We start from the raw sequence: 21,558 nt of genomic DNA, 5'->3' as shown, positions 1-21,558 counted from the left end.
CTGACAGCATCCCATGGAAGTAATTATTATTATCACCTTCATTTTCCACATAAGGAAACCAAAGCTTGGAGAGGTAACTTGACTCAGTTCTAAGGCACGCAGCTAGTAAATGTCAGAGTCTGGATTTGAATCCAATCCATCTGACTCCAAAACATAAACATAAACTCTCATTGCTCCGGTGGCCCCTGTGAGGGCCCCTTCAAAGAGGCCCATGATCACTGTCAGCTAACTCCCAGAGGACAACAGATACTGTTACACTTGTGTCAAGTCCCTACTCCTTCCCTTTTCTCAAATATGTTAGCTACTCTCACAGCAAAAGAAAGTTCTAGATTCATGCCAACCATGCTTCAATCACATGAAGGAGAAGACTGGGGATTTACAATCCTACTACGACCTTTCTCTTTCTCCCACCAAGCTTTTTGAAAGGAATATCCAAGAGGGAAAAGGAAAAAAAAAAAAAAAGATTTTGTTAAAGAAGTTGAAAAATATGCTTTCGAATGAGAAACACGTGTGTGATTATTCTCATCTTTTGTCTTCCCCCACCACCGAGTCGAAAGCAAACTAACAGGACACAAATGCACACACATCCACATCAAGATAGGAACAACCAGTGGTGCCCTGCAGGGCAGACAATCCAGACGCTGCCCTGGGAAGCTTTAAGAAGCGCTGGAAAACTCCACAGCAACCCAAGCCCAGCTCCAAGCAGGGTTTTCAAGCACGTGTAGCAAAAGAGGAAAACACTGCACTTGAATTTTAAGAAAGGGAATTGAACACCCCGCGGCAGGCAGGCTGGGGGCAGGCAAGTGAGTGTCAGAGAGCGCAGAAGTGCTGGAGTTATGCCAGTTTTTTATATCATTTCTTTTTTCCCCTCCTTCTGGCACAAACAAGCTATGGAATCTCAAAAATTGGGTCATCATTTTTGAATTCCCTGCTTTCAGCACAGCGCTCAGTTGGTCTTGTTGACTGGCTCAAAAGTCCGATTTCCTGAGCTAACACTTCCTGGCCATTCAGCTGCACGGAGTAATGACTAGGGGCCTGCCTTTCCCACCAGCAGCAGTGGTTCTCACAGGCGAGCTGAGGTCCATCCTTGTAGTGCCTGCTATTATGTATTTAACGGCATCAAATATGCCCACGAAAGCACCGCTTCAAAGACTGTCATTTCCTGTTGACTCTGGGGTGGGGTGGGGGACATTACTGACATCCTGATCTCCTTGGGGAGATGGCTTTTCCCATAGGCTTTGGTGTCCCCCAAAGCATGGCCATCCTGCCCAGGAGAGAGTGGGGCCAAGCGGAAGCTGTCATACACAAGCTTCACTTAGGGTCAGTGACAGCGCTCACGACCGAGGTGCCAGTAGAACTGGGCACCATCTGGGTTTTCTTCTAGCAGCAGATTTTAACTTCCCTCCATCTGGGGGCAGGTTTTGAGACCTTTCACTTGATTTTCCAAAATTATATCGGCAGGTGTCTGTCACTTTGTATCCCCCATTTCCAGATTTCTAGCAGCCTTCCCCAGTTTGCCAATGTGAGACAAAATACAGTCCTCCTTTTTAGCCAGCGGAAAACATTTCCTATGTCTTTGCAGCCACTTGCTTGAGACTGCTATCATTGCGTCCCAGCGAAGGCTCTGACTCCAGTATTGGCCTCCAATAAACCCTATTCTGGGTGAACAGGAAACCCATTGTGAGCTGAGTTTCTGTGACTCTTAACACTCATGCAAGAGGCATCGAATTTCAGCAAGATCTTCTGAAGTATGAACACCCGTACAAACCAGGCAGGGGTCAAGTCTGGGCTTGCTTTATTTGACCTTGGTTCGTTTTATTTTATTTAGGCAAACTTTTCCAGGGGGCGCAGGGGACCATAAAATCCTTACCTTTTAAAGGAGCCCATTGTTAACAGTTTGTTCATCACGGCCCCTTCGACCTCGCCAAAAAAGTCTCCAGTCTGCGGGGAAGAAAAGAAGACCCAGGAGGAAGTATAGATAAACAATGTGCCCAAACACCAGAGAATAGAAACGGGCGCAGCTCTGTGTTCTGGAGCAAAAGGCGCTGTCACATTAAAGTGGAGTATGTCCTCACAATCAGTAGAAGTGGTGGGATTACGCAGCAGACTAGAAAGCTGACGGGAAGGTTCCACCGTACGCAGCACGTGCAAAGAGCGCCGGCTTTGCAAACCGCATGCGGAGCGCTGGAACTGAAATGCACACGCATGCGCGCGCACACGCGCACAGACATGCGCGCACACTCCCCCCCCCCCCCCCCCCCCCCCACCCAGATGCAGTAAGCCTTCATCTGCGCTCAGTCTCTTGTGATTAAAACCCTACTTCGTAGAAAGAAACAGGCTATGAGAGGGCTTCCCAAGCAGTAATAAAAAGAATTGTTTATAATTCCTGGATGACCTGTTTAGGGAAATGTAGCCGTCCTCTTCATCGGCCCTATAAATCTCCTGCTGTTGAGAATGCATCTATTCTCAAAATCACTTTCTGAAGAGCACTCGCAATTGTGTCCCTGGGCAGTTACCATGTGGACAAATCAGGCAGCCCAGGGTCCAGCCCCTTGAAGAGGCTTAATCAGACCTCTAATGGCTCACCCCTACGTCCCCAGGGCATTTAGGGCGTAGCAGCCCTTCCCCACCACCTGATTGATGTTTTTGCCTCAGACCAGCAGCTCTTGGTGTTGGCTGAGATTTGCATACTCTGAATGGTGGGATGAAAAATTAACGTCCTTGCCCATCCCTCCAGGCTCTTGGAGCCACAGTCCTCCAGGTCTCCTGGGAGAGGGTGTAGGCAGTACAGCTGAAAAGAGCTTGGGACAACAGCCTTCTTCTGCCAACACCCTGGAATGAGCCAGTGTAGACCAGTAGAGAACCCCCATGTCTACGGTGGGTGCTCTAAGGATTTATTACTTCTGTGTGGGGTGAGTGGAGGGCATTACCGTCAGAGCCTGAATTAATAAATTCCATAGGCTTTGTATTAGCTAAATCCCGATTCAAATTACAACTGAGTGACCTCAAGCATGCTCCTGGGAGTTTTCAGGCAGAAAGGCATAGAAAGACTTTGTCAGAAAGTCACGAAAGAGAAGAGGAAGAAGAAGGAAATGACATTTCACTGACTAAATATGGAGCATTGCCTCTTTCATTCCAGGGACAATCGGAATCTTTTGCAAAGTCTATGAGTGTGTGCTGCAGCGAGGAGCTAGGACATTTGTATTTTGTGTGTGTCAATATGCCAGTGTCAATGGAACTGGTTGTTAGATGAAGAACCACCCTAATTGGGGTGCAGGAAACCAGACAACATCAAACAAAGTCAGGCAGAGCAGGCCAGCTGGCTCCCTGGGCAACGCTGCAGGGCTGTCCCAGGGAGAGATCCAGCAGGGAGCAGAGCTCACGTGCAGGCCTGGACTGGGTAGGAGTGGGTCACACTGTGGGCCGGTCGAGAACCCCCAGGGACCAGGCTCCTATCTCAGCCCTCCATCATCCTGGTGGGAGGACAGGGTTCCTCCTCAAAGGTGGTTAATTTGGATTCCTGCCCCACTGACTCTTGAAAGTTTGGGTTTTTTTTCTCCCAGCCAAACAGGCATATTACCATAGGCCTCTGGGCTCTTGCACTCTCTCAGACTGGCTTTACGTCATGGGCTCACTCCTATCTGATCTTTACCAACTGTCCAATGTCCAGTGATGGTGAGCATCCGAGGAGACAGGCTGTGGGCAGTTTAATTTCTAACATTGTAGCTTTTCTCTCATCACAGGTGCATTTAAGATTCCCACAACATTTTCGCGGATAAGAAGGGAAATTCAAGCACAATTCCACATGTGACCCAGAGCCAATTCTGATAAATTAACAAGGCACTGAGGTCAGACTCCTTAGCAACTTAAGGACAATTAACTAATTTATTTAGGCATTAATAGCCCTATCGTAGTGTTGACTGCTAAAAAATTTCAAATGATTTAAATGGGACTTCATTATAAAATGGCTGTCAATCATCCTTTTACAGAGCCCACCAGGAGGCTCAGGCAGGCAATGTGAGGCGCCCCCACCCCTAAACTAGTGAAGGAAGAGAGCACGTCCCAGAGACCACGCACCTCCTTCTCTAATGTTCCTTTATCATGCCACCCTGCTAAACACATCTGTGTTTTACCATCTCTGAATAGGCTAATTTAATTTCTAATTGCAGAACAAGTTTTTCTGTGCATAGTTTTAAAGGAGAAACCTGGAGCACGCTGGTGGCTCAGCTGGTTCAGCATCTGACTCTTGATTTCGGCTCAGGGCATGATCTCATGGTTAGTGAGTTTGAGCCCCGAGTCTGGCTCTGTGCACTGACCACATACAGCCTGCTTGGGATTCTCTCCCCCCACCCACCACCCCCTCAAAACGAATAAATAAACTTTAAAAAAGACAGAGAAACCTGTTTTCTCCATTACAATGCTATTGTTTTGAACTCTTATTTTGATTTCCAAACACAGTGGAGATTTCTGGAGATTTCTGTTCTTGGCCCCATTGCTGAGTGTCTTCCCATATCTTTTCCCTTGCCTCACACTGTGTACAGCTCAGTCAAATGAAGAAAATTTCTTCTCTCTTTCTGGATCCTTTTCCCTCAGTGTTGAGTGTTGACAGCCCAAGTTAATCCCTGAACCCAGATAACTGATTTTTAAAAAGCAAAAACCAGAAAGAAAGTCATAAGGAATAATTATGCTGGAATGTGTGTGTGTGTGTGTGTGTGTGTGTGTGTGTGTGTGGTGTATATATATGGAAAAAGTATTTAAATATCAAAAGGAGGAAACCTCCTTCAAATTGTCCAAACTCTTTAAGGCACCTCTACTTTTGAGGCAAAGTGTTCTACAAATTGAACATTTTATGAGTGAGAAAGCAGACCCTGGGCTCTGCCCCACCCCCACCCCCCAACTGGGAGGTAAAAACTCTTTGGGGCCTCCTGAGAAGTAGGCTGTGATATTTTTAGAGGGACAGAAATAAGGGTTAATAATCTCCTGCTATTACTTCTTAAATATAGATCATTGTCTCAAAGTTTTAACACCATCCTTTGTTCCCCTCACCTACGCCCATCCTGAGCTCCTTACTTTGAGTTGGTTGAAATTTCTCACTCACCTGGGTGTAGTCTTCAGACACCAGAATAAACCCATTATTGTCTATGAGGTAACAGTTCACAGTCTAGAAAAGAAAAAAATACCACAGTTTCAACTTTGGATCCTCCGACTGCTTTTACACAAAATGACGTACTTCCAACCTGAGAGAAACCTACTGTAGGTTGTTTGGGGGGGAAATTGGAAATGCCTGTTGGCTCTAGGAGTTGAGGCCATGGTTAAGCTAACCCCAGTGTTTACTTTGCAAAACTGACAAACAAAAACAAAACACTAAGCAAGGCTTGAACATCCCAGATTAGGATAAAAAGAATACATGTTAAAAAATTAATTACAGTTTATCTTCCTTCCCCCACCCCCCACCCCCACCCCTTTCTATGACCTGAAGACTATTTCCCAGGAACAAAGTGTTCACAGGCCCCGAGCCTGCATGCGTCGTGGCTGAAATGCAGGCTGTTTTGAAAGCAAAACGCCAGCACAATGTCATTACCCTAATGATGTATTAATGAAAACACTGTGTCGGCTCAGAAGACCATCAGGGGACCAGGTAATATTTTTTAATTTGTTCATAGACTTAGGCAGGGGGGAAGGGGCAGACTTCTGTTAAAGGGGCCCCTCAGGCCTCCTAAAGGTTTTCAAACTGTGTTTTTAATTGGGAGCTGGATTTGGGGGCAGGGCTGTTAGCTTTTGGTAGCTCAGACTTATGAATTGTAGACAGCAAGGTAAACCCAAACCTCTGCTTCCCCCACAGTACTTTAATCTCAAGTGAATGATTTGCTACAGGCTAAGTTTTAATTACAGTGCTGTGGGGTTTAAACTTAAGGTTTAATTCCATCCTTGATGTAACTCAGTTTCTATTTATTGCAGCTTTACATACCGACTGCAACATTTAATTTGTAACATATCTTTACCCTGAGCTAAACTCCCCCTTGCTCCGGGCCACCACAGGGCTGGTGTTTTCTGGGACATTTGCCTATCTGTGGAGTTGTTTTCAGGCAGGCACAAAAGTCCAGCAATGAGTTGGTCCGAAAGTTTCATCCTTTATTACTAGGTCGTGGTGGGGAATCAGCAGAAACTTAAAAGCCATGCTGGCACCTTTTATAAAAGAGTTGGCTGCTTTGGTGAGTAATCGGGTTTTTCTCGGTTGTCCAAAGAAGGTTGAATGAATGACTTGGGTAACCAGGTTCCACTCTTGCTATTTGAAGAAGCTCTTTAGCTGTATGGATACTACTTGGGCCCTGTTGGGTGGGAATCTTGACAAACCTTCTCCATCTTTTGAAGATGGCATTATGAAAGCAATCCCATAGAGCTGCGCCATCCAACATGGCAGCCATTAGCTATATGCAGATTTAAATTTAATTTTTTTGTGAATTAAAACTCAATAAAATTAAATATCTAGTTCTTTGGGTGCATTAGTCACATTTCAAGTGCTTTGCACTACCTTGGCTGGTGATTATACCTGTGGACATTTCCATCACTGTAGAAAGTTCTCTTGGACAGCAATGCTGTAGATTACACTAGTACTCCTATGAGTTTTAAGCCAGGCTCCCCTGGGTCATGTTAGACAAATCCATATCTTTGTTTATTTGAATGTCATGATCCTTTACTGAAGCAAAGGGAGGCTAACCTCCATTCCATTAATAAATATACAAGAACAGAATTGGCCTCCACGTGTGGGTATTGACTAAATCCTCCCAGTTCATAGAGAATCAAAGTCATCATACCCACCTCCACCCCTAATTATAAAATTAGTTTCCACTCAAACATGCCTAGCCAATGAGTACTCTTGCTATTACAGGGTGACTACCTCTCCGTCTAATGTTGTAAATAATGGATAGTACAAAGCAGGTACAAGGCCAATAGATATAAAAGTCAACTGAAAATCTTGAGAAAGAAGGATGCTTCCATGAAGTCCATGAAAGTGATGCTGGCGGTAGCTCCAATCACACGGGAAGACACTGGCAGGTTAGACTATCCCAGAGCAATCTCCCAGAGCTCTGCTAGCCTATAGTCTACACATGCACTACTGATCCAGTCATGTGGGTCACATTAGTCTACATCCTACCAGAAATAATTGAAAGAGGAACAAGAGGGCCAGCCAAGGCTCCTGGAGGATTATATGCTTCAGCTTCCACTTTCCTCACAGGTGCCTCAGATTTTGCTCCAACATAGTGGGTGGGCTCCTGGGTAAGGACTGAGGTATGACACTTGTTTCTTCTACACCAAGTACAAATTGGCATTTACTTCTTGGGCTATGTTTCCATTTAACATTTTTTTTCATTCATTTCTCTTCCCCCCCCCCCACCCCGCCCCAGCTCCCCCTTAAGTTAGGATTCCATGACAGGAACTTGGTGGCAGAGAAGACCATGCTTATTGAGGGGTAGCTTTGAATTTCATGTTTGCACTGATTATAAAAATACTTGGTCACCCTTTTAAGCAAGAAACAGAATGGCCAAGGTTGTGATACAAATCACTGAAAAAAAAACCAAGGTCAAAATCAAGGATGCTGTGTCATTAATGTGACTATGATGATTTCCTGAAGAGGCAGCCTTACCAGCAAGTGCTTAGATTAAATGATTACTGGGAAGTGTGGTGTAGGTGAGTTGGCCCACGGACTTAGGTGAGCAGAGTACCAGGTTATGGGGCAGTAAGGACAGAATTGCCAGATTCCAGTCTGATCAACTGTTTTCTCTATGTCTCTTTACAACAATTAATATTCAGTTGTCTTCTCCATACTCCTTTTCCTCCAATAAAAGAAAATAGAGGAGATATTTTCTCAGTTTTCTGTCACTATGCTACTTTCCCCACAAACTAAGCCAAGCATCTTAGAAGGTGTCCACTTATCACCCTGTCCTAAGGGTGGACAGTCAGACAGAAGGGCTTGGAGGAAAGAGCTCTACATTTTGACAGATATCGTAAGTGCCTATTCAACAGCCACCTTTGATAAAACATGTAGGGATGAGGTTGTTTGAAAAAAAATGCAGACAGGGAGAAAGAGAGGCAGAGAGAACTTGATTTCCTTAAAAAAAAAAAAAAAAACAAAAAAAAAACCTTTCTTGATGATGATTGGATAAGTCAAGATTGCTCAGAGAGGTCTGATTCCTGTCCCAAAGGCAGATCAGGTAGATACCTGAGGTTAGAGGCCATGGGAATTGGGCAGTCACAGGTGGTAAGGAAAGGCAATGAGGAAGGGTACTTGGGAGTAGGAAACACAGCACCAAGGCTGTGTTAACCGGAAGGTGGTTTTAGCCCCCAGGCTAACACATCCACTTCAGAATCAGAGACTCCGACCAATTGCTATCAGTTGACCTTGAGCAAAGTCTTTACCACTGTGAGTCTCAGGTTTCTTACCTAAAAGGTGGAGCTAGCAAGAACCCTTTGTTAGGTTGCTGAGAAGATTAAATGAGAGAGTGCAAAGTGCTGAGCACAGTGTAAGGTGCACGGGGCACAGTAAGTCGTCAAAAACCTGTGCTTGCATCCACTCAGCAAACAGTGTTTATTGATCACCTACTATGCGCCATTTTTATCCTAATTAGTATCCTAATGCTATGAATTTAGAGTTCCTCAGAAAGGGAAGCTGTTCCATTGTTCATAGCAAGAGGTTGTGCAGGCAGGTAGGCTGAACTTTGTTGCTTTCTGTTTAACCTTTTTCTTTTGGGGGATGCCTTCTGCCTGGTTTGGTTGGTGCAGGCTGAGCAATGATTTGAAACAACTCACTTAGAAGCCCAGTCTCATACTGCCTGTTGTTTTCATTTGTGGGGAGAGAGAGGAAGAGAGACAGAGGGGGAGGGCTGGTTCTTCCATCTGAGGGTAGGGCCTGGGTCTCTGCATTCCAGGTGTGCACTGTAAGGGGTCACTCCTTACTACTTTTCTCCACGTCTCACAATTTCAACCCTAATATTTCAGCTGTAGAGCAGTCTGACCCTTACTTCACACCACATGATGTATCTATTCATCACTGGCCAACTATCTTTATCAAGATACTGTCTTTTAAACAATTTGTTGCAAAGTGGTTATTTTGGAAAGAAGTGCTTGGTAGGATCCCCTGTGCCCTTGCCCTCAATAGCTACTGCACTGACTGTCAAACCCCCTCCTGACTGGAGTCGTTCTAGACATGGAGGCACCAGGTGGCTTGGATTTAGCCCTTCCCGAGTCTGTCCTACTTCGAGGAGACCCTTCAGATTCCAGAGGAAATGCCTACAAGGCCTTACAAAATCCAGTCATTGATTATTATCTTGACTCCTCTGGACAAGCAAGGGTAGCAGCTGCGCTGGAATACGAAGTTTTAGATCCACTCACTGTCCCCAACATCTCCTCCAAATTGCCCCAGTAGGGGAGAACGTTCTCATCTTCCACTCTCCTTGCAAATATTCTGGTGCTCTCATTAGGAGAGGGAGGCTGTTGGAAAGATGAGTGGGAGAAGAAAATGAGAGTGTGAGACAACGGTGCCACAGGTCAGGCTGAGATTAGAGGTGGGCAGGACTTTCCTTCTCCATTTCCATCCGAATGCCAACCACGCTTGCATAGAGTGCAGTAACCTCGGCCACGCCAGTGCCTTGCACATGGTATTCTCTGCCCGTGAAGCTCTTCTCTGGCTTCAGGCACTGTCTTCAATGTCATCTCCTCCCTCTTCAGTTGACCTACATGTTATCTCCTCAGAGAAACCTTCCCAGATCCCCCCTTTCGTTTAATTCACAGCACTTATCACAGTGGATAATCACGTACACTTGTCTCCCCTGCTAATCAGTCAGTTCCAGTAGGAAAGAGGCCATTTCTGACTCTACTTCCCATTGGATCCCCAGGGGTGACATAAAAGGGCTTAGGAAACATGTCTGGAGGGAATGAATGAGTGTGTGAAGTACTACCTCTGGATCTCTAAAGTTGACATTCACCCAGGATGGAATGGAGCTCCTCCAAAGTCTTCAGTCAGACCCACGGCCAGGCCCTCCAAGTCACATGGCTCAGGCACCGCCTGGGCCAACTAAGGATGTCTACTCTTCCAGATGGGAAGATATCTGGCCATACTGACTCCACCCAGCAGCCCAGGGCACTCCAGCCAGGGCTCAGGGAGTCTACTGATGGAGGGAGACAGAGGGGCTGGAATGGGTCCAAAGCAAAGCGTGTCTGATAAGTCTGAGGGAGTTGGGCCAGGTCTTCAGTGCAGAGGAGAAGCCAGAGCATGTGAACTTAATGAGTCCCCACAGCTGTTTTTAATGGGGACCTCATCACTTGAGGGCAGTTGGGGGAGAGGGAGGGACATGGTCTCAAAGGCTTAATTAAAAGTCATGAAAGGAGAATGAGACATGGAAAGAGTGTGCTGAAAGGTGGGAAGGGACTTTGGTGGGAAAGCAGGACTGGCATTTCCATGTGAAACTATGTCAACTAGTTGCCTGAAGCCAAACTTAGAGTCAAAAATGGGGAATGGATGATAGTTTCACAGTGCAGGATGACGATATTTGAGCATCAGATCAAGTTCAGAAATGAGAGCAAACTCAATGTGTCATTTTCCAAGTATGTGGGCCTTTCCATGACATTCATAGGAGGGCTTATCCCAGTGACCGCTGAAGAAGATCATTAGCGGTGAGGAAGGCATATGTGCTGTGCTCACTGGGCCCAGGGGAGGCTGCCAATACTCCTAGAGGGCATATGCCATTGCTGTCTGAGGTTTTAGATTCAGGGGAGCCACTAACTCTAAGGGAAGAAAAAGTCTGTTGACATTTTTGGTTTATAGCTGACCTTTATTGAGTGTTTACCATTTGCCAGGAACTGTACCATGCATTTTCCATATATTATCTCATTCATTCCTTGCCATTACCCTGTGAGGTGGATATTCCTATCCCCACAGAGAGGTTCAGAAACTTGCTCAAGGTCGACAGCTCATTACTGTCAGAGCCACAATTTCAAGCCGGCTGTTCTAACTCTGCAGCCTGCTCGTTTAACCACCGTGCTATATCACCTGTGAATTCAGTCATTGAACAACAAATAGATAATAGATGTTTCTAACTCTGGTTAGTGGCACCCATTCCCACTTACTTTTATATGTGAGGATGCACAGAGGCAGTGAGGATATAGGAAAATGACTGCCTCAGGTTTTATTCATCAAATTGTTTAACTATTCATCCATCTATCCATCCAACTACCCAGGAACCAATCAACCAATCAACTCTCCAAAACACCATCCATCCCACCAGCCAACCAACCATCCATCCAGTCACCCAACTAACCAACAAACTATCCTTAGTTCTCTTGCCATAAATTGGGATTAGTAATTGTACCTACTATATGAGTGAAGGGCTTAACACAGGGTCTCGTGGCACTGATTAATCAATATTATTATTGAGCTATGTTGTCTTGAGCTGAGTACCCCAATATGATAATAAATGTCTCAAAGGCAGAGGAGAGGTTTGAGGCTTCTTGAGTGTCTTCTGAATGGCATTCTCTAACTTACTAGAGGGCATAGATCATAAGGTGTCACAAAATGTTCTTTCCTAAAGGAAAATTATTTTCGATCTGATGGTCAAAGAAAATTGGACTTCTGCTCAAAAGCTAATTGATTGGCTTTTAGTCTTTGGATAGTGATTCATATAACAATGATCTTTGGGGACTGAGCCTTTTGTGTTTAACTTCATCCCGGTTTCCCTTTTATACTTCTCTCCTTGTTTTTGCCTACTTTTTTGAAATATATTCCTAATCTATGCTTTCTGTGTTGACATTATATTTGGTTAGGATTTGTTGAATCCCTGTGGTAACCAGAAGGAATATAAATATGATTATTTATAAGTTCTGGTTTATGTATTGACTAATGTTTTAGTTACTGCAGCGAAAGAAAGGCTACCTGAGCCACCACGGAAGGCCTCTACATACCTGCTTGCTCCAAATCATGGGGCAGAGGGTGTACAGGATTAAATGCTGTGAAAACATAAGTCTGAGGGGTAAATTTATGGCAGTGGTACATTTTTTTTCTCTTATTGCTCACGGGTGGGATTCAAATTCCTCTTCCCAAAAGAGCAACAGAGAGAGAGATAAAAAGAAAGGAAGGGAGGGAAGGAGGTATGGGAGAGAACACTATGCTAGAATAAAAAATCCTGAGTTTTCAACTCCTTACATTTTCATCTCATTTATTACATGAAATTAAGCAAGCCATTTCTCTGATCTTCAGTTTCCCCCTCTGCCAAATGGGATGATCATTCCTACCCATTTGATTGGGTTACTACCAGGATGAGAAGAGATAACATATGGGGCAAAAGCTTTGAGACTTGTCATATGAGCTCCAAATGGCAGCAATTTGTATTATTTCCTATAAAATGCCAAAATTCCAAAAGTGCCATCCGTGGGACATTTAAGCACATTTTTCAAAGTCTTATAAACTATTTCATTAGGGGAAGAAAGAAAAAAAAGAAAGAAAAGAAAGCAAATGTGCTTGAGTTTTTGGAGCTTGGTCCAGAGCAATCTGTCAGACATGGCTCCTTTTACAGAGGCACTTCCTCTTTGAGAAGGCACCCTCTGTCACCTCCCCTTGACCAGGGCAGACACAGGGCCAGGGGCCCTCTTACCTCGTCATCACAGCTGATGGAGCATTTGCCATCCAGAGAGGCACACTGTGGGGTGGGGGGAAAGCAAGGGGAAACGTATTGTTACTTGGACATTCCAGAATTTGCTATGGCTGCCACTTAATTATTCAAGAACAAGCTATTTCCTTGTCTTTTATGCAAAAACCAAATTTCATCCAAAGGGAATGCTCCAATGGGGCACCTGGGTGTCTCAGTCGGTTAAGCGTCCTCTTGATTTCGGCTCAGGTCATGATCTCATGGTTCGTGGGGTCAAGCCCCATGTTGGGCTCCAGGCTGAGGCTGAGATTCTCTCTCTCCCCACCCCCACTCTACCCCTCCCACATGCGCCCGCATACTCTCTATCTCTCTCTCAAAAAGAAACAAACAAACAAACAAAGGAAATGCTCCAAGATGAGTATTGTCTGCTTTCCCTAGAATCAATACCAACTCCAAATAGTCATATAAAAGACAATTTTGGGGGGAACTGACTCTTTTTCATTTTAATTTATGTTGCCTATTTTAACTTATGTTGCCATTCAATATTGATACCTTTTTAAGATCTCAAATCTTTGAGTAACAAAAAATATCATTGTGTGAGTATTTAATTTACAATTTATAAAGGCTAGTGACTCTTTAAAAACACTCCTGTCTTAGTCTATAGTTTCCTAAAGTGTTTATTTAAGTATTTATGTAAGAAATAATATATTACCCCAACATTTAGAATTGGGGAAAAATTGCCATTTCCACTGAATCACTACACAAATACTACTGAGATTGCTCGATACAGAGAACACAGTGCAAAGAAGGAAGCCTTCCAGATTTTCCAAGGCATAGAAGCCCTCTCTGGTCAAAGAAGTCAGATGCATGCTTAGTCAGATCTAGTTATGCAAAGGCCTTCAAAACTGCAATAAGGAAATTCACAAATAGATAACCAGGCACCGCAAAGTTAGAAAAAAATCACTGTGGAAATTCATAAAAGTCACCAATAGTTAAAAGAAAAACTGCTCCTTTGGAAGATGACTATCTTGATTTCACAATTAAAACATTTTGTAGGAGCAAATTGCCTTCTTTCCCAGCATGTGCTGTCTAACATGCTGACAGCCTTTTATTTTGCAGTGAAATGAAAGGTAACCTGAGCGGCCAGCAGTTCATTCTACAAACATTCATCGGAAATCTGGCACTTTAGGCTCCGGGTCCCCAAATGTGAACACCTGTATAATAACAGTGTCGCTAATGCTTCAATACGCTGATTATAACTTACCTGTCTGCTGGCAGTCCAGAACTTCCTCTGGAAAAATTCAAGTTTCATCTGAATGCCTACAGCTGGGACAAATTATAAATAAAACAAGGCATTAGAGATTCCTTCCCACAATTACTTAAGATTATCATTGAAAGTTATCTGTCACGGGGAAAAGCTGATGCAAGCATACCAGATAAGAACTTAAAAACTAAATTTACAGTGAAGCCTACAACTAAGACATTTTACCTTTCAGGTAAGGAATTCTCAAGGCTAATTATACGCACAGAACTGTTGATGACTCTTTGGAGACACGTTACCTGTGTGTTTCTAAAATTCATACACTTGTGGTCACTCCCCTCCCAAACCCAGGCTAAAAACAGGAATGAAAAAAATAAAGTCTATTTAGAAAATGATTGCTTCTTCTGGGTTCTTGTTTCAGTTATTACTGTATGAACTTGCATGTGTAAAATGTATACTATGCATGTGTTTTTGAGATACAACATTTGGAAAGCACTTGTCACGAGGCTGGAGTTTGGAAGGGAGTCACTTTGCTATGATGTGACTTAGTTAAACTGGCCCCCAGTATCCACATCTCGATGATTTTCTCTCCCCAGGAACTTTGAGGGAATTACGCAATTCTGTTTGGCCATGAAAAGCTCCCTTGAGCAACAGTGCATGCCAGTTCCAGTGAGAGAAACATACAGAGAGAGAAGTTAGGAAAGTGACTTGAAACTTTGGGAAGTAACATTTGGTGGAACCTTAGAATCAGGACATGAACAAGCTCACACTGTTTCTCTCCCTGAAGCCAAAATGATGTAACTCTTGAAACCATTTCGGAAAGTGCTCAAGGCAGAGCAGAAGGCTCATCAGATGGTAAGAAGATGTTAGAGGAGTTTGGAAAGAAAGAATGCGATTCTGTGCTGGAAACACTGGATTCCACGCGGGACGCCATTGGTCCCAGTGCAGTTCTGCAAACTTCAGTCTTTTGCACACCAACTTCCCTATTTTTGCCACATCTGCACACCACCAGTATTGTTATTTATCTTTCCACACGTTTTCTTTTACTTAAATACCTAAAGTAACTTCAACCTAAATAACAGTACCCATCAAAGGAAAGACATGGTTGGGGTGTGGGGGAAGTTCACTCAATACTCTTAAGATCCCACATGCCACCATGTTTAATCCCCCAGTTAGGTAATCATTGCCATACTAACTTCAGGAACCTGAAGATTTATGAAAGTCTTGGCCTGTTACTCTTATAACCATCAAGTGCATTCCTACTTATTAGAAAAATTGTTGAAGCAAGCCTGAGAGTCAAGGTTGACTGAGGTATGCACATTTGGAGGGACTCATCTTCTACCTTTGGACTTAGAAATTCAGACTCTAGGATAAGGCTAGAGTGAACATGGCTGCAAAATGCAGAATGGGAAGTCTCTGGAATGCACCATCTCAGCACTCTGGATTCACGTGGCTTTGCTCAAAGCATTCCCCACCTTCTGGACCATAAGCTCTCAAAGGACAGGCACCTGATCTTGCTCCCCATTGGATTCCTGCCCCCCCAGCAAGGTGCTGAGCATGTAGATGACCCATCGGTAAATGCTTGCCTTTTAAAAAACCTTTCAGGTGACATTACAGTCAGTAGTTATTGAGAAAAAAGAGTAATATCAATATGAATTATAATCACATCCAAATAGAGGCTTTGCGGTGGTAGTTCTCCACACGTTAGAACCCAGGGAACTTTTTTAGAAAGGACTGATCCCTGGGGTGCCTTCTCCCTCCACACCTAGACCATTTAAACTAGATTTCCTCGGAGTGGTGTCTAGGCATGGGTAGCTGAATGAAGATTTTTTCGTTTAAAGTTTATTTATTTATTTTAAGAGAGAGAGAGAGAGAGAGAGCATAAGCAAGGGGAGGGATGGAGAGAGAGAGAATCCCAAGCACGCTCTGCACTGGCAGCATAGAGCCAGACGTGGAGGTCAGTCTCATGAACCGTGAGATCATGACCCGAGCCAAAATCAAGAGTTGGATGCTTACCTGACTGAGCCACCCAGGTGCCCTAGCATAACTGAAGAACAGCCTCTAGTGATTCTAATGTGCAGCCAGGGTTGAGCACGGCCGCTCCACAGGCCTTAGTAAATTGGCTGTGGGGGACCTGCCACCACGTGGACCACTTTGTCAGACTGCAACACAAGCTGCTCTTCCTGGCCCTAGAGAACATTTCAGAGAACACCTCAAGGAACGTGATTTTGGAGGTTGGAGGCTGTGTGCTGCTATTTCCAATAAATCTGACCTTCCCAAATGCCTGACAGGCCGTATCCTCGTTGGGGAGGGGCCAACCGAGGGCACTGCAGAGCAGGCTGGGCTTTGCTTAGATCCACAGCAGGCAGAGGTGAGGGCCTGCCCTTAAGAGGCGACTTGGAGGAGTTTCTCTGGTTCTACCAACGACAGGGAGGGTGCGGGCAGCAGAGAGCTGACTTCAGGACAGAGGGCCACACGTTGCGACATCCACTCACTGGTGTCTAGGAGGAGAGTGGAGGTGAGTTTCTCTCTCGTCTTCCGTGTGCTTTTCTGTGTGGCTTCTCCTTGGCATTGGTCCCCAGCCAGCTCATCCCAGGCTGGCAGTCAGTAATTCTAAGGCCACTTGTGAGGACCATGGCCAACAACCATGGCAGGCTTCTGGATGCTAAAGGATAAAGCAGAGGGCTTCCTGAAAGCGTCACCCCACAGTGGCCTTTCCATGGTTATCTCTTGTTCCGGTAGCCCAGAGTTGCCCCTGGCCCACCCATCCTCACCTGGGTTCCCCATCAGCAGCCCGTGCCCTTTCTGAGAACCCCTTCTATCCTTCTGATGGACGCCCCCCCCCCCCAATTTTCACCTCCCTAATGAAGCTTGCTATTCCCTCCTGGGTGTTTATCCATCTCACATTCCTGAAGCCTGCTATCATCTGCCCCTTTCAGCCTGCACCCCAGTTCCTCAGAGTGCTTTAATCTTTCCTCCTGAGTCAGCCCCTCCATCCCATTAATCATGTGGGCTGCTTCTCTCTGATCCCCCTCCAGCATGCTGTGTCCCTTCCCTGCTCCCGATGCCCTAAACTAGACACCGCTTTCTTTGCTCCTCATTCCTCGCACCCCCATCTGGGCCGTGAGGTCGATGCCACAGGGCTGTCTGAAGTCCTGACTGCCACATCTGCTTGGTTTTGCCCTGGCTGTGTTTTTGCTGGCTGACCCCCTCTGCCCCTGTCAGCAACTCTGGCCCCTGGCTCCCGGTAGCACATCTGGTTTCGTAGCATTTTCGCCTACAAGCTAACGTACTTTGCTATGATTAAGAGAATCACAAGCTCATTGGCAAGTCAACTCCATGACCATTTGTTCAGTGGCCTTCCCTATGCTGAGCTCTCAGTTGGGTGCTCAGGGGAATGAGAACACATAATCCCATGGTGTCTAGCTGTGGTGTAGCCACATGGTAAAGGCAACGTCAGAGACTTCACACAGGGCTGAAGAGCACAATAGATGGAGCGGGTTTGGCCTGGGAGAGCTGGCAGGAGCTTTGTGTAAGGTGACACCTGGAGACCTGACTGGCAGGAAAAGTAAGAGCAGAGGCAATATGGTAATCCAAGCACGGAAACAGTGCAGATGAAAGGATGCAGCCTTTTAAAAGACCACAGTCTCTTCTGAGGCTGAAGGAATGGGAGTGGGGGACATGCTTGTGCAGGTTGAGGTCAAACGGCTGAAGGTCTTGAATGTTGGGCCCACGCATCTAAAGAGTCTCCTGTAGGCCTTGGGCCAGATCCAGCCTCTTTTTATAAATAAAGTTTTATTGGAACACAGCCACATGCATCTGTTTCCACACTGTCTATGAGTGTGACGGCAGTGCTGAGTCGTTGTAACAGAGACTGAATGGCCCACAAAGCCTAAAATTCACGTTATTTGGCCCTCCACTGGAAAAGTTTGTTGACACTTGCTATGGGGTCTGAGGAGCCATTTAAGATTAAGCAGAGATATGGCAGGACCACAGATCGATATTTTAGAAAGTCCATGATGGAGGCCTTGAAGAGGAAGTACTAGGGAAATGGTCCAGACAGTGGGAGACGAGAACAAGAGGTGTTAGGCACCTCCAGCCACTTGGTACATTTGGCTAATGATCTTTTAAGCATGAAAATGATTTAAAGCGGAGAGAAAAAACACACACAAAAAAACCCCACAAAAAAACAAAAAAACCTAATACCACCCCTCACCAACGGCCATTTCCCCGCCAAACAGACAAAAATGCTTAAGGAGCATCCTCTAGCCGACTCTATTCAAGAAAACAAATAGGAGCTTCCACAAACAGAAATTTAGATTCCTTTCACTATTTTCCTTTATCTTTGTTTCACATGGGTTTTTTTTCCAACTCTTATCAGAAGAAAATCATTATTACTTCAGCAAGTCCCACTCTCTTCCCCCACCCCCCACATATCCCAAATGGAACCCAAGATATTTGTCATGCCTGTCTATTTTGCTCTTTCAACAACATTTTAAGCCATAACAGTATACTCTGATTCAAGTCAATCTTGCTAATTTAATAAGGAAAACAAGGACAGAAAATGCTTTAGTGAAACCCAAGTCCCAAAGAGAATGCAGAAAATAAAAACACCATTCCTGGGGTTTGAAATTTTTTAGACAGTCCAGAAAATCATCAACATATTTCTCCTGGAGCTCATGGTTCTCCTCACTTCCATTTGAGTACAAAAGCTCCCAGACCCCCTGTCAGGGGCTTTCACCATGACCATAGAACAAGAGCCCCTTTTTCCATGACAGCATCGGGTGGTACCTTACTCACCTTCAGGAGTGGAATAGACCCAGAAAAAGGTATCCTTTGGGGCCCTTCCCAATGTGCCAATATTGTGTGTGCCTCTAGGACAGTGACGCCCAGATACTGGGATGGTCTTTGGAAATCAGCAAAACAACAAAACCATTTTTGCGAGAACTGCCATCCCAAAGAGCCCCAGGCCCTTTCACAGGAGATGATTCAGGCATCTGGAGTACTGACATCACTTTTGGTTTGAATTACTCAGGTGACTTTTCCTGTAACTCTCCTCAGTACTCCAGGAGGGCCTCGGTACAGATTTTCATCCCAGCAATGCAGACCACATACTTTCAGTGAAGTATCTTCCAGGCTTCCTCCTTCCTCAACTTTGAAACTTCCTTACTACCTACTTCCTCCTCCTTCTCCTCCTCCATATTTATCAGAAACCCAGTATGTGCGAGGGGGTGGGTGTACTGATATGAAGACAAAACAGCCAGGGATGGGGACCTGGAGAGGGCAGTCAAATCACTGAAAAGAGGATGGCACTTCAGGATTCCCAAGTGGATATAGATGAGCACAGAGCGTCATCCATGCACCTAAACATGTAGCCATTTCACGTGGGGATGTCAGTGACTAGTGTGCTTGAATCAGGACAGACACCTCAAATGCTCCAGTTCTGTGCTGTCCAGATTGGCGGCTACCAGCTACATGTGGCTATTTTAATTAAAATAGAATAAAATTAAGAATTTACTTCCAGAGTTGTGCTAGTCACATTTTCAGTGCTCAATAGCCACATGGGGCTAGTGCTCCCGTAGTGGATCGTGTAGCTCAACAACATTTCCATCATCACAGAGAGTTCTGTTGGACAGTGATCACTGATAGCAGGAGCATCAGAGAGGAACTGGGTATTAGCACTCTTTAAGGATCAACGGTAAAGTTCTCCACAGAGCTGTCCACGCTACCCACTCCCTGGAGGTGCAAAAAAGGAGGATGACTTAGGTATGGAGGATTTAGATCATTTAGAACCGCCAGTGTGAGAAGACCTGGATTTACAAGGGGAAGTTGGTAATTAGTTTGAGAGAAACCCAAAGAAATCAATGCAATATGCTCAATGTGGCTACCACCCCCAAGATTTATTTATTTTGCTTTATAAAATTTGAGAATACAAATTACATTTCCAGTGCTATTATATTCAAATGCATTCAAGATGAAATCATGCATGCATCTCATATCAGGTTAATAGACATGCATTCAAGTGTAATCCGAGACCCGCCAAAGAACAATGTTACATGTAAAATTAGAAATAAAATAACTTTTTCATATTGTACTCATTTAGAAATAATTTTCTGTGGGCTTGGCCTCAACTTGCAACATACCCCTAGGAGCACAAATCCGGTTTGTAAAATAGTGCTCACCATGCCTGGCACGCAAGCTCACACAGACACCCCTGCTTCCATTTGCCCACTCTCCCAGCCATACCGTATATTCAGATACACATTGAGAGCTCATCCAGGAGACAGAAGAACAATCCAGCCGCCAGCAACCAATTATAACCAGGAAAAGTTTTACTGAAAGAACTGGATGTGAACCCTGTTTCTAAGACTGCTGTGTGCAAAGGATGTATTACTTCACCTCTCTGTCCCTGAAAAGACAGTCATACCAGCTTTAGCTTCTGCACAGAACTTTTGCGGGATGGGGGTAAATGGTACAAAATAAAATGGTGTGTATTCGAACACTCTAAAGGCTTGATAGTGTTGTCAACCTTCCTGCTATGATTTGTTCCCAGAGTTTTTACCCGTTATTCTTGTATTTCACCACTACATACAACTTTTCGTGCCAATATATTGAGACTGAACAAAAAAACCCCACCCAGGATAAATCCATCTTGTTCACTGCTAGAAATGTCTATGGTATAATATTGGTGGGTAAATACTGTACTAAATTATGATTCCAAAGAAGGGGGATAGAGACCATATGAGTCCTGGCAAGATGAAGCAGAAAACACAAGGTGATGATTCTCTTTCAGTTGAGCAAGCTTTTAGAATGGATTCTGACCCCCCCTCCCCAACATTAAGGAAAGCTGTGCTCTATCGTTCAAGCCCTTCACGCACCCCTTCTGGAACTGTGATCACTTATGCACACTCAGGACAAGGCTAGACAGGTCTGCATATAGAATCCAAGAAGTTTATTGTCCCCAGTCTGGCAGTACCAGCTTCATGTGTTCATCCAACAGGGTACCTAACAAACAAAGCTTCTCAACAGACTGGTCACTGATGGCAGCATGTGACAATTATTTCATCCCAGTGCTCAGGCAGAGAAAGGTTCCAGAGTGACCCTGAGTTAGTGTGGCCCATAAAGAGAAGTCTTTTGTAATAGATCCAATCCATTGATAGGGATATGTAGACAACTGCATCTTTATCAGAGAAAATTGAAACTATAATAAGTTAATAAATAAAATATCTGCTAAGAATACCCCATGTATTTCATTACTTAAGAGTGGGACTTTTATTTTGCTTTTTAAAAAAATTAAGTTTTTTTTTTTAATGTTTATTTGTTTTTGAAGGAGAGAGAGAGAGACAGAGAGTGAGTGGGGGAGGGGCAGAGAGAGAGAGAGAGAGAGAGAGACAGAGAGAGAGAGAGAGGGAGACACAGAATCCAGAATGGGCTCCAGGCTCTGAGCTGTCAGCACAGAGCCCAATGTGGGGCTTGAATCTGTGAACTGTGAGATCATGACCTGAGCTGAAGTCAGACGCTTAACGGAGTGAGCCACCTAGGTGCTCCTAAAAATTTTTTTAAATGTTTATTTTTGAGACAGAGAGAGCACGAGCAGGGGAGAGGCAGAGAGAGAGGAAGAGAAAATATGAAGCAGGTTCTGCACTGTCAGCACAAAGT

The 21,558-nt window shown here is 44.7% G+C and overlaps 1 protein-coding gene across 4 annotated transcripts in view; it reads right to left on the bottom strand.

Moving 5' to 3' along the window:
• CACNA2D3 (calcium voltage-gated channel auxiliary subunit alpha2delta 3) overlaps positions 1-21,558 on the bottom strand; it is an 859,023-nt gene that overhangs the window by 75,536 nt on the left and 761,929 nt on the right. For all 4 annotated transcript variants that reach the window (XM_053897956.1, XM_053897957.1, XM_053897958.1 and 1 more), the window contains 4 exons: positions 13,903-13,964; positions 12,645-12,689; positions 5,099-5,161; positions 1,871-1,941 (listed from right to left, as the gene is read on the bottom strand). In XM_053897956.1, coding sequence (XP_053753931.1) covers positions 1,871-1,941; positions 5,099-5,161; positions 12,645-12,689; positions 13,903-13,964 — 241 coding nt within the window. The remainder of the gene's footprint in view (positions 1-1,870; positions 1,942-5,098; positions 5,162-12,644; positions 12,690-13,902; positions 13,965-21,558) is intronic.

The sequence above is a fragment of the Panthera pardus genome, unplaced genomic scaffold, assembly GCF_024362965.1.
Source record: "Panthera pardus isolate Hobbes unplaced genomic scaffold, ASM2436296v1 HiC_scaffold_8, whole genome shotgun sequence".
Lineage (NCBI taxonomy): Eukaryota > Metazoa > Chordata > Mammalia > Carnivora > Felidae > Panthera > Panthera pardus.
The sequence above is the reverse complement of the archived record's forward strand: the minus strand, read 5'-3'. Positions and strand labels throughout refer to the sequence as shown.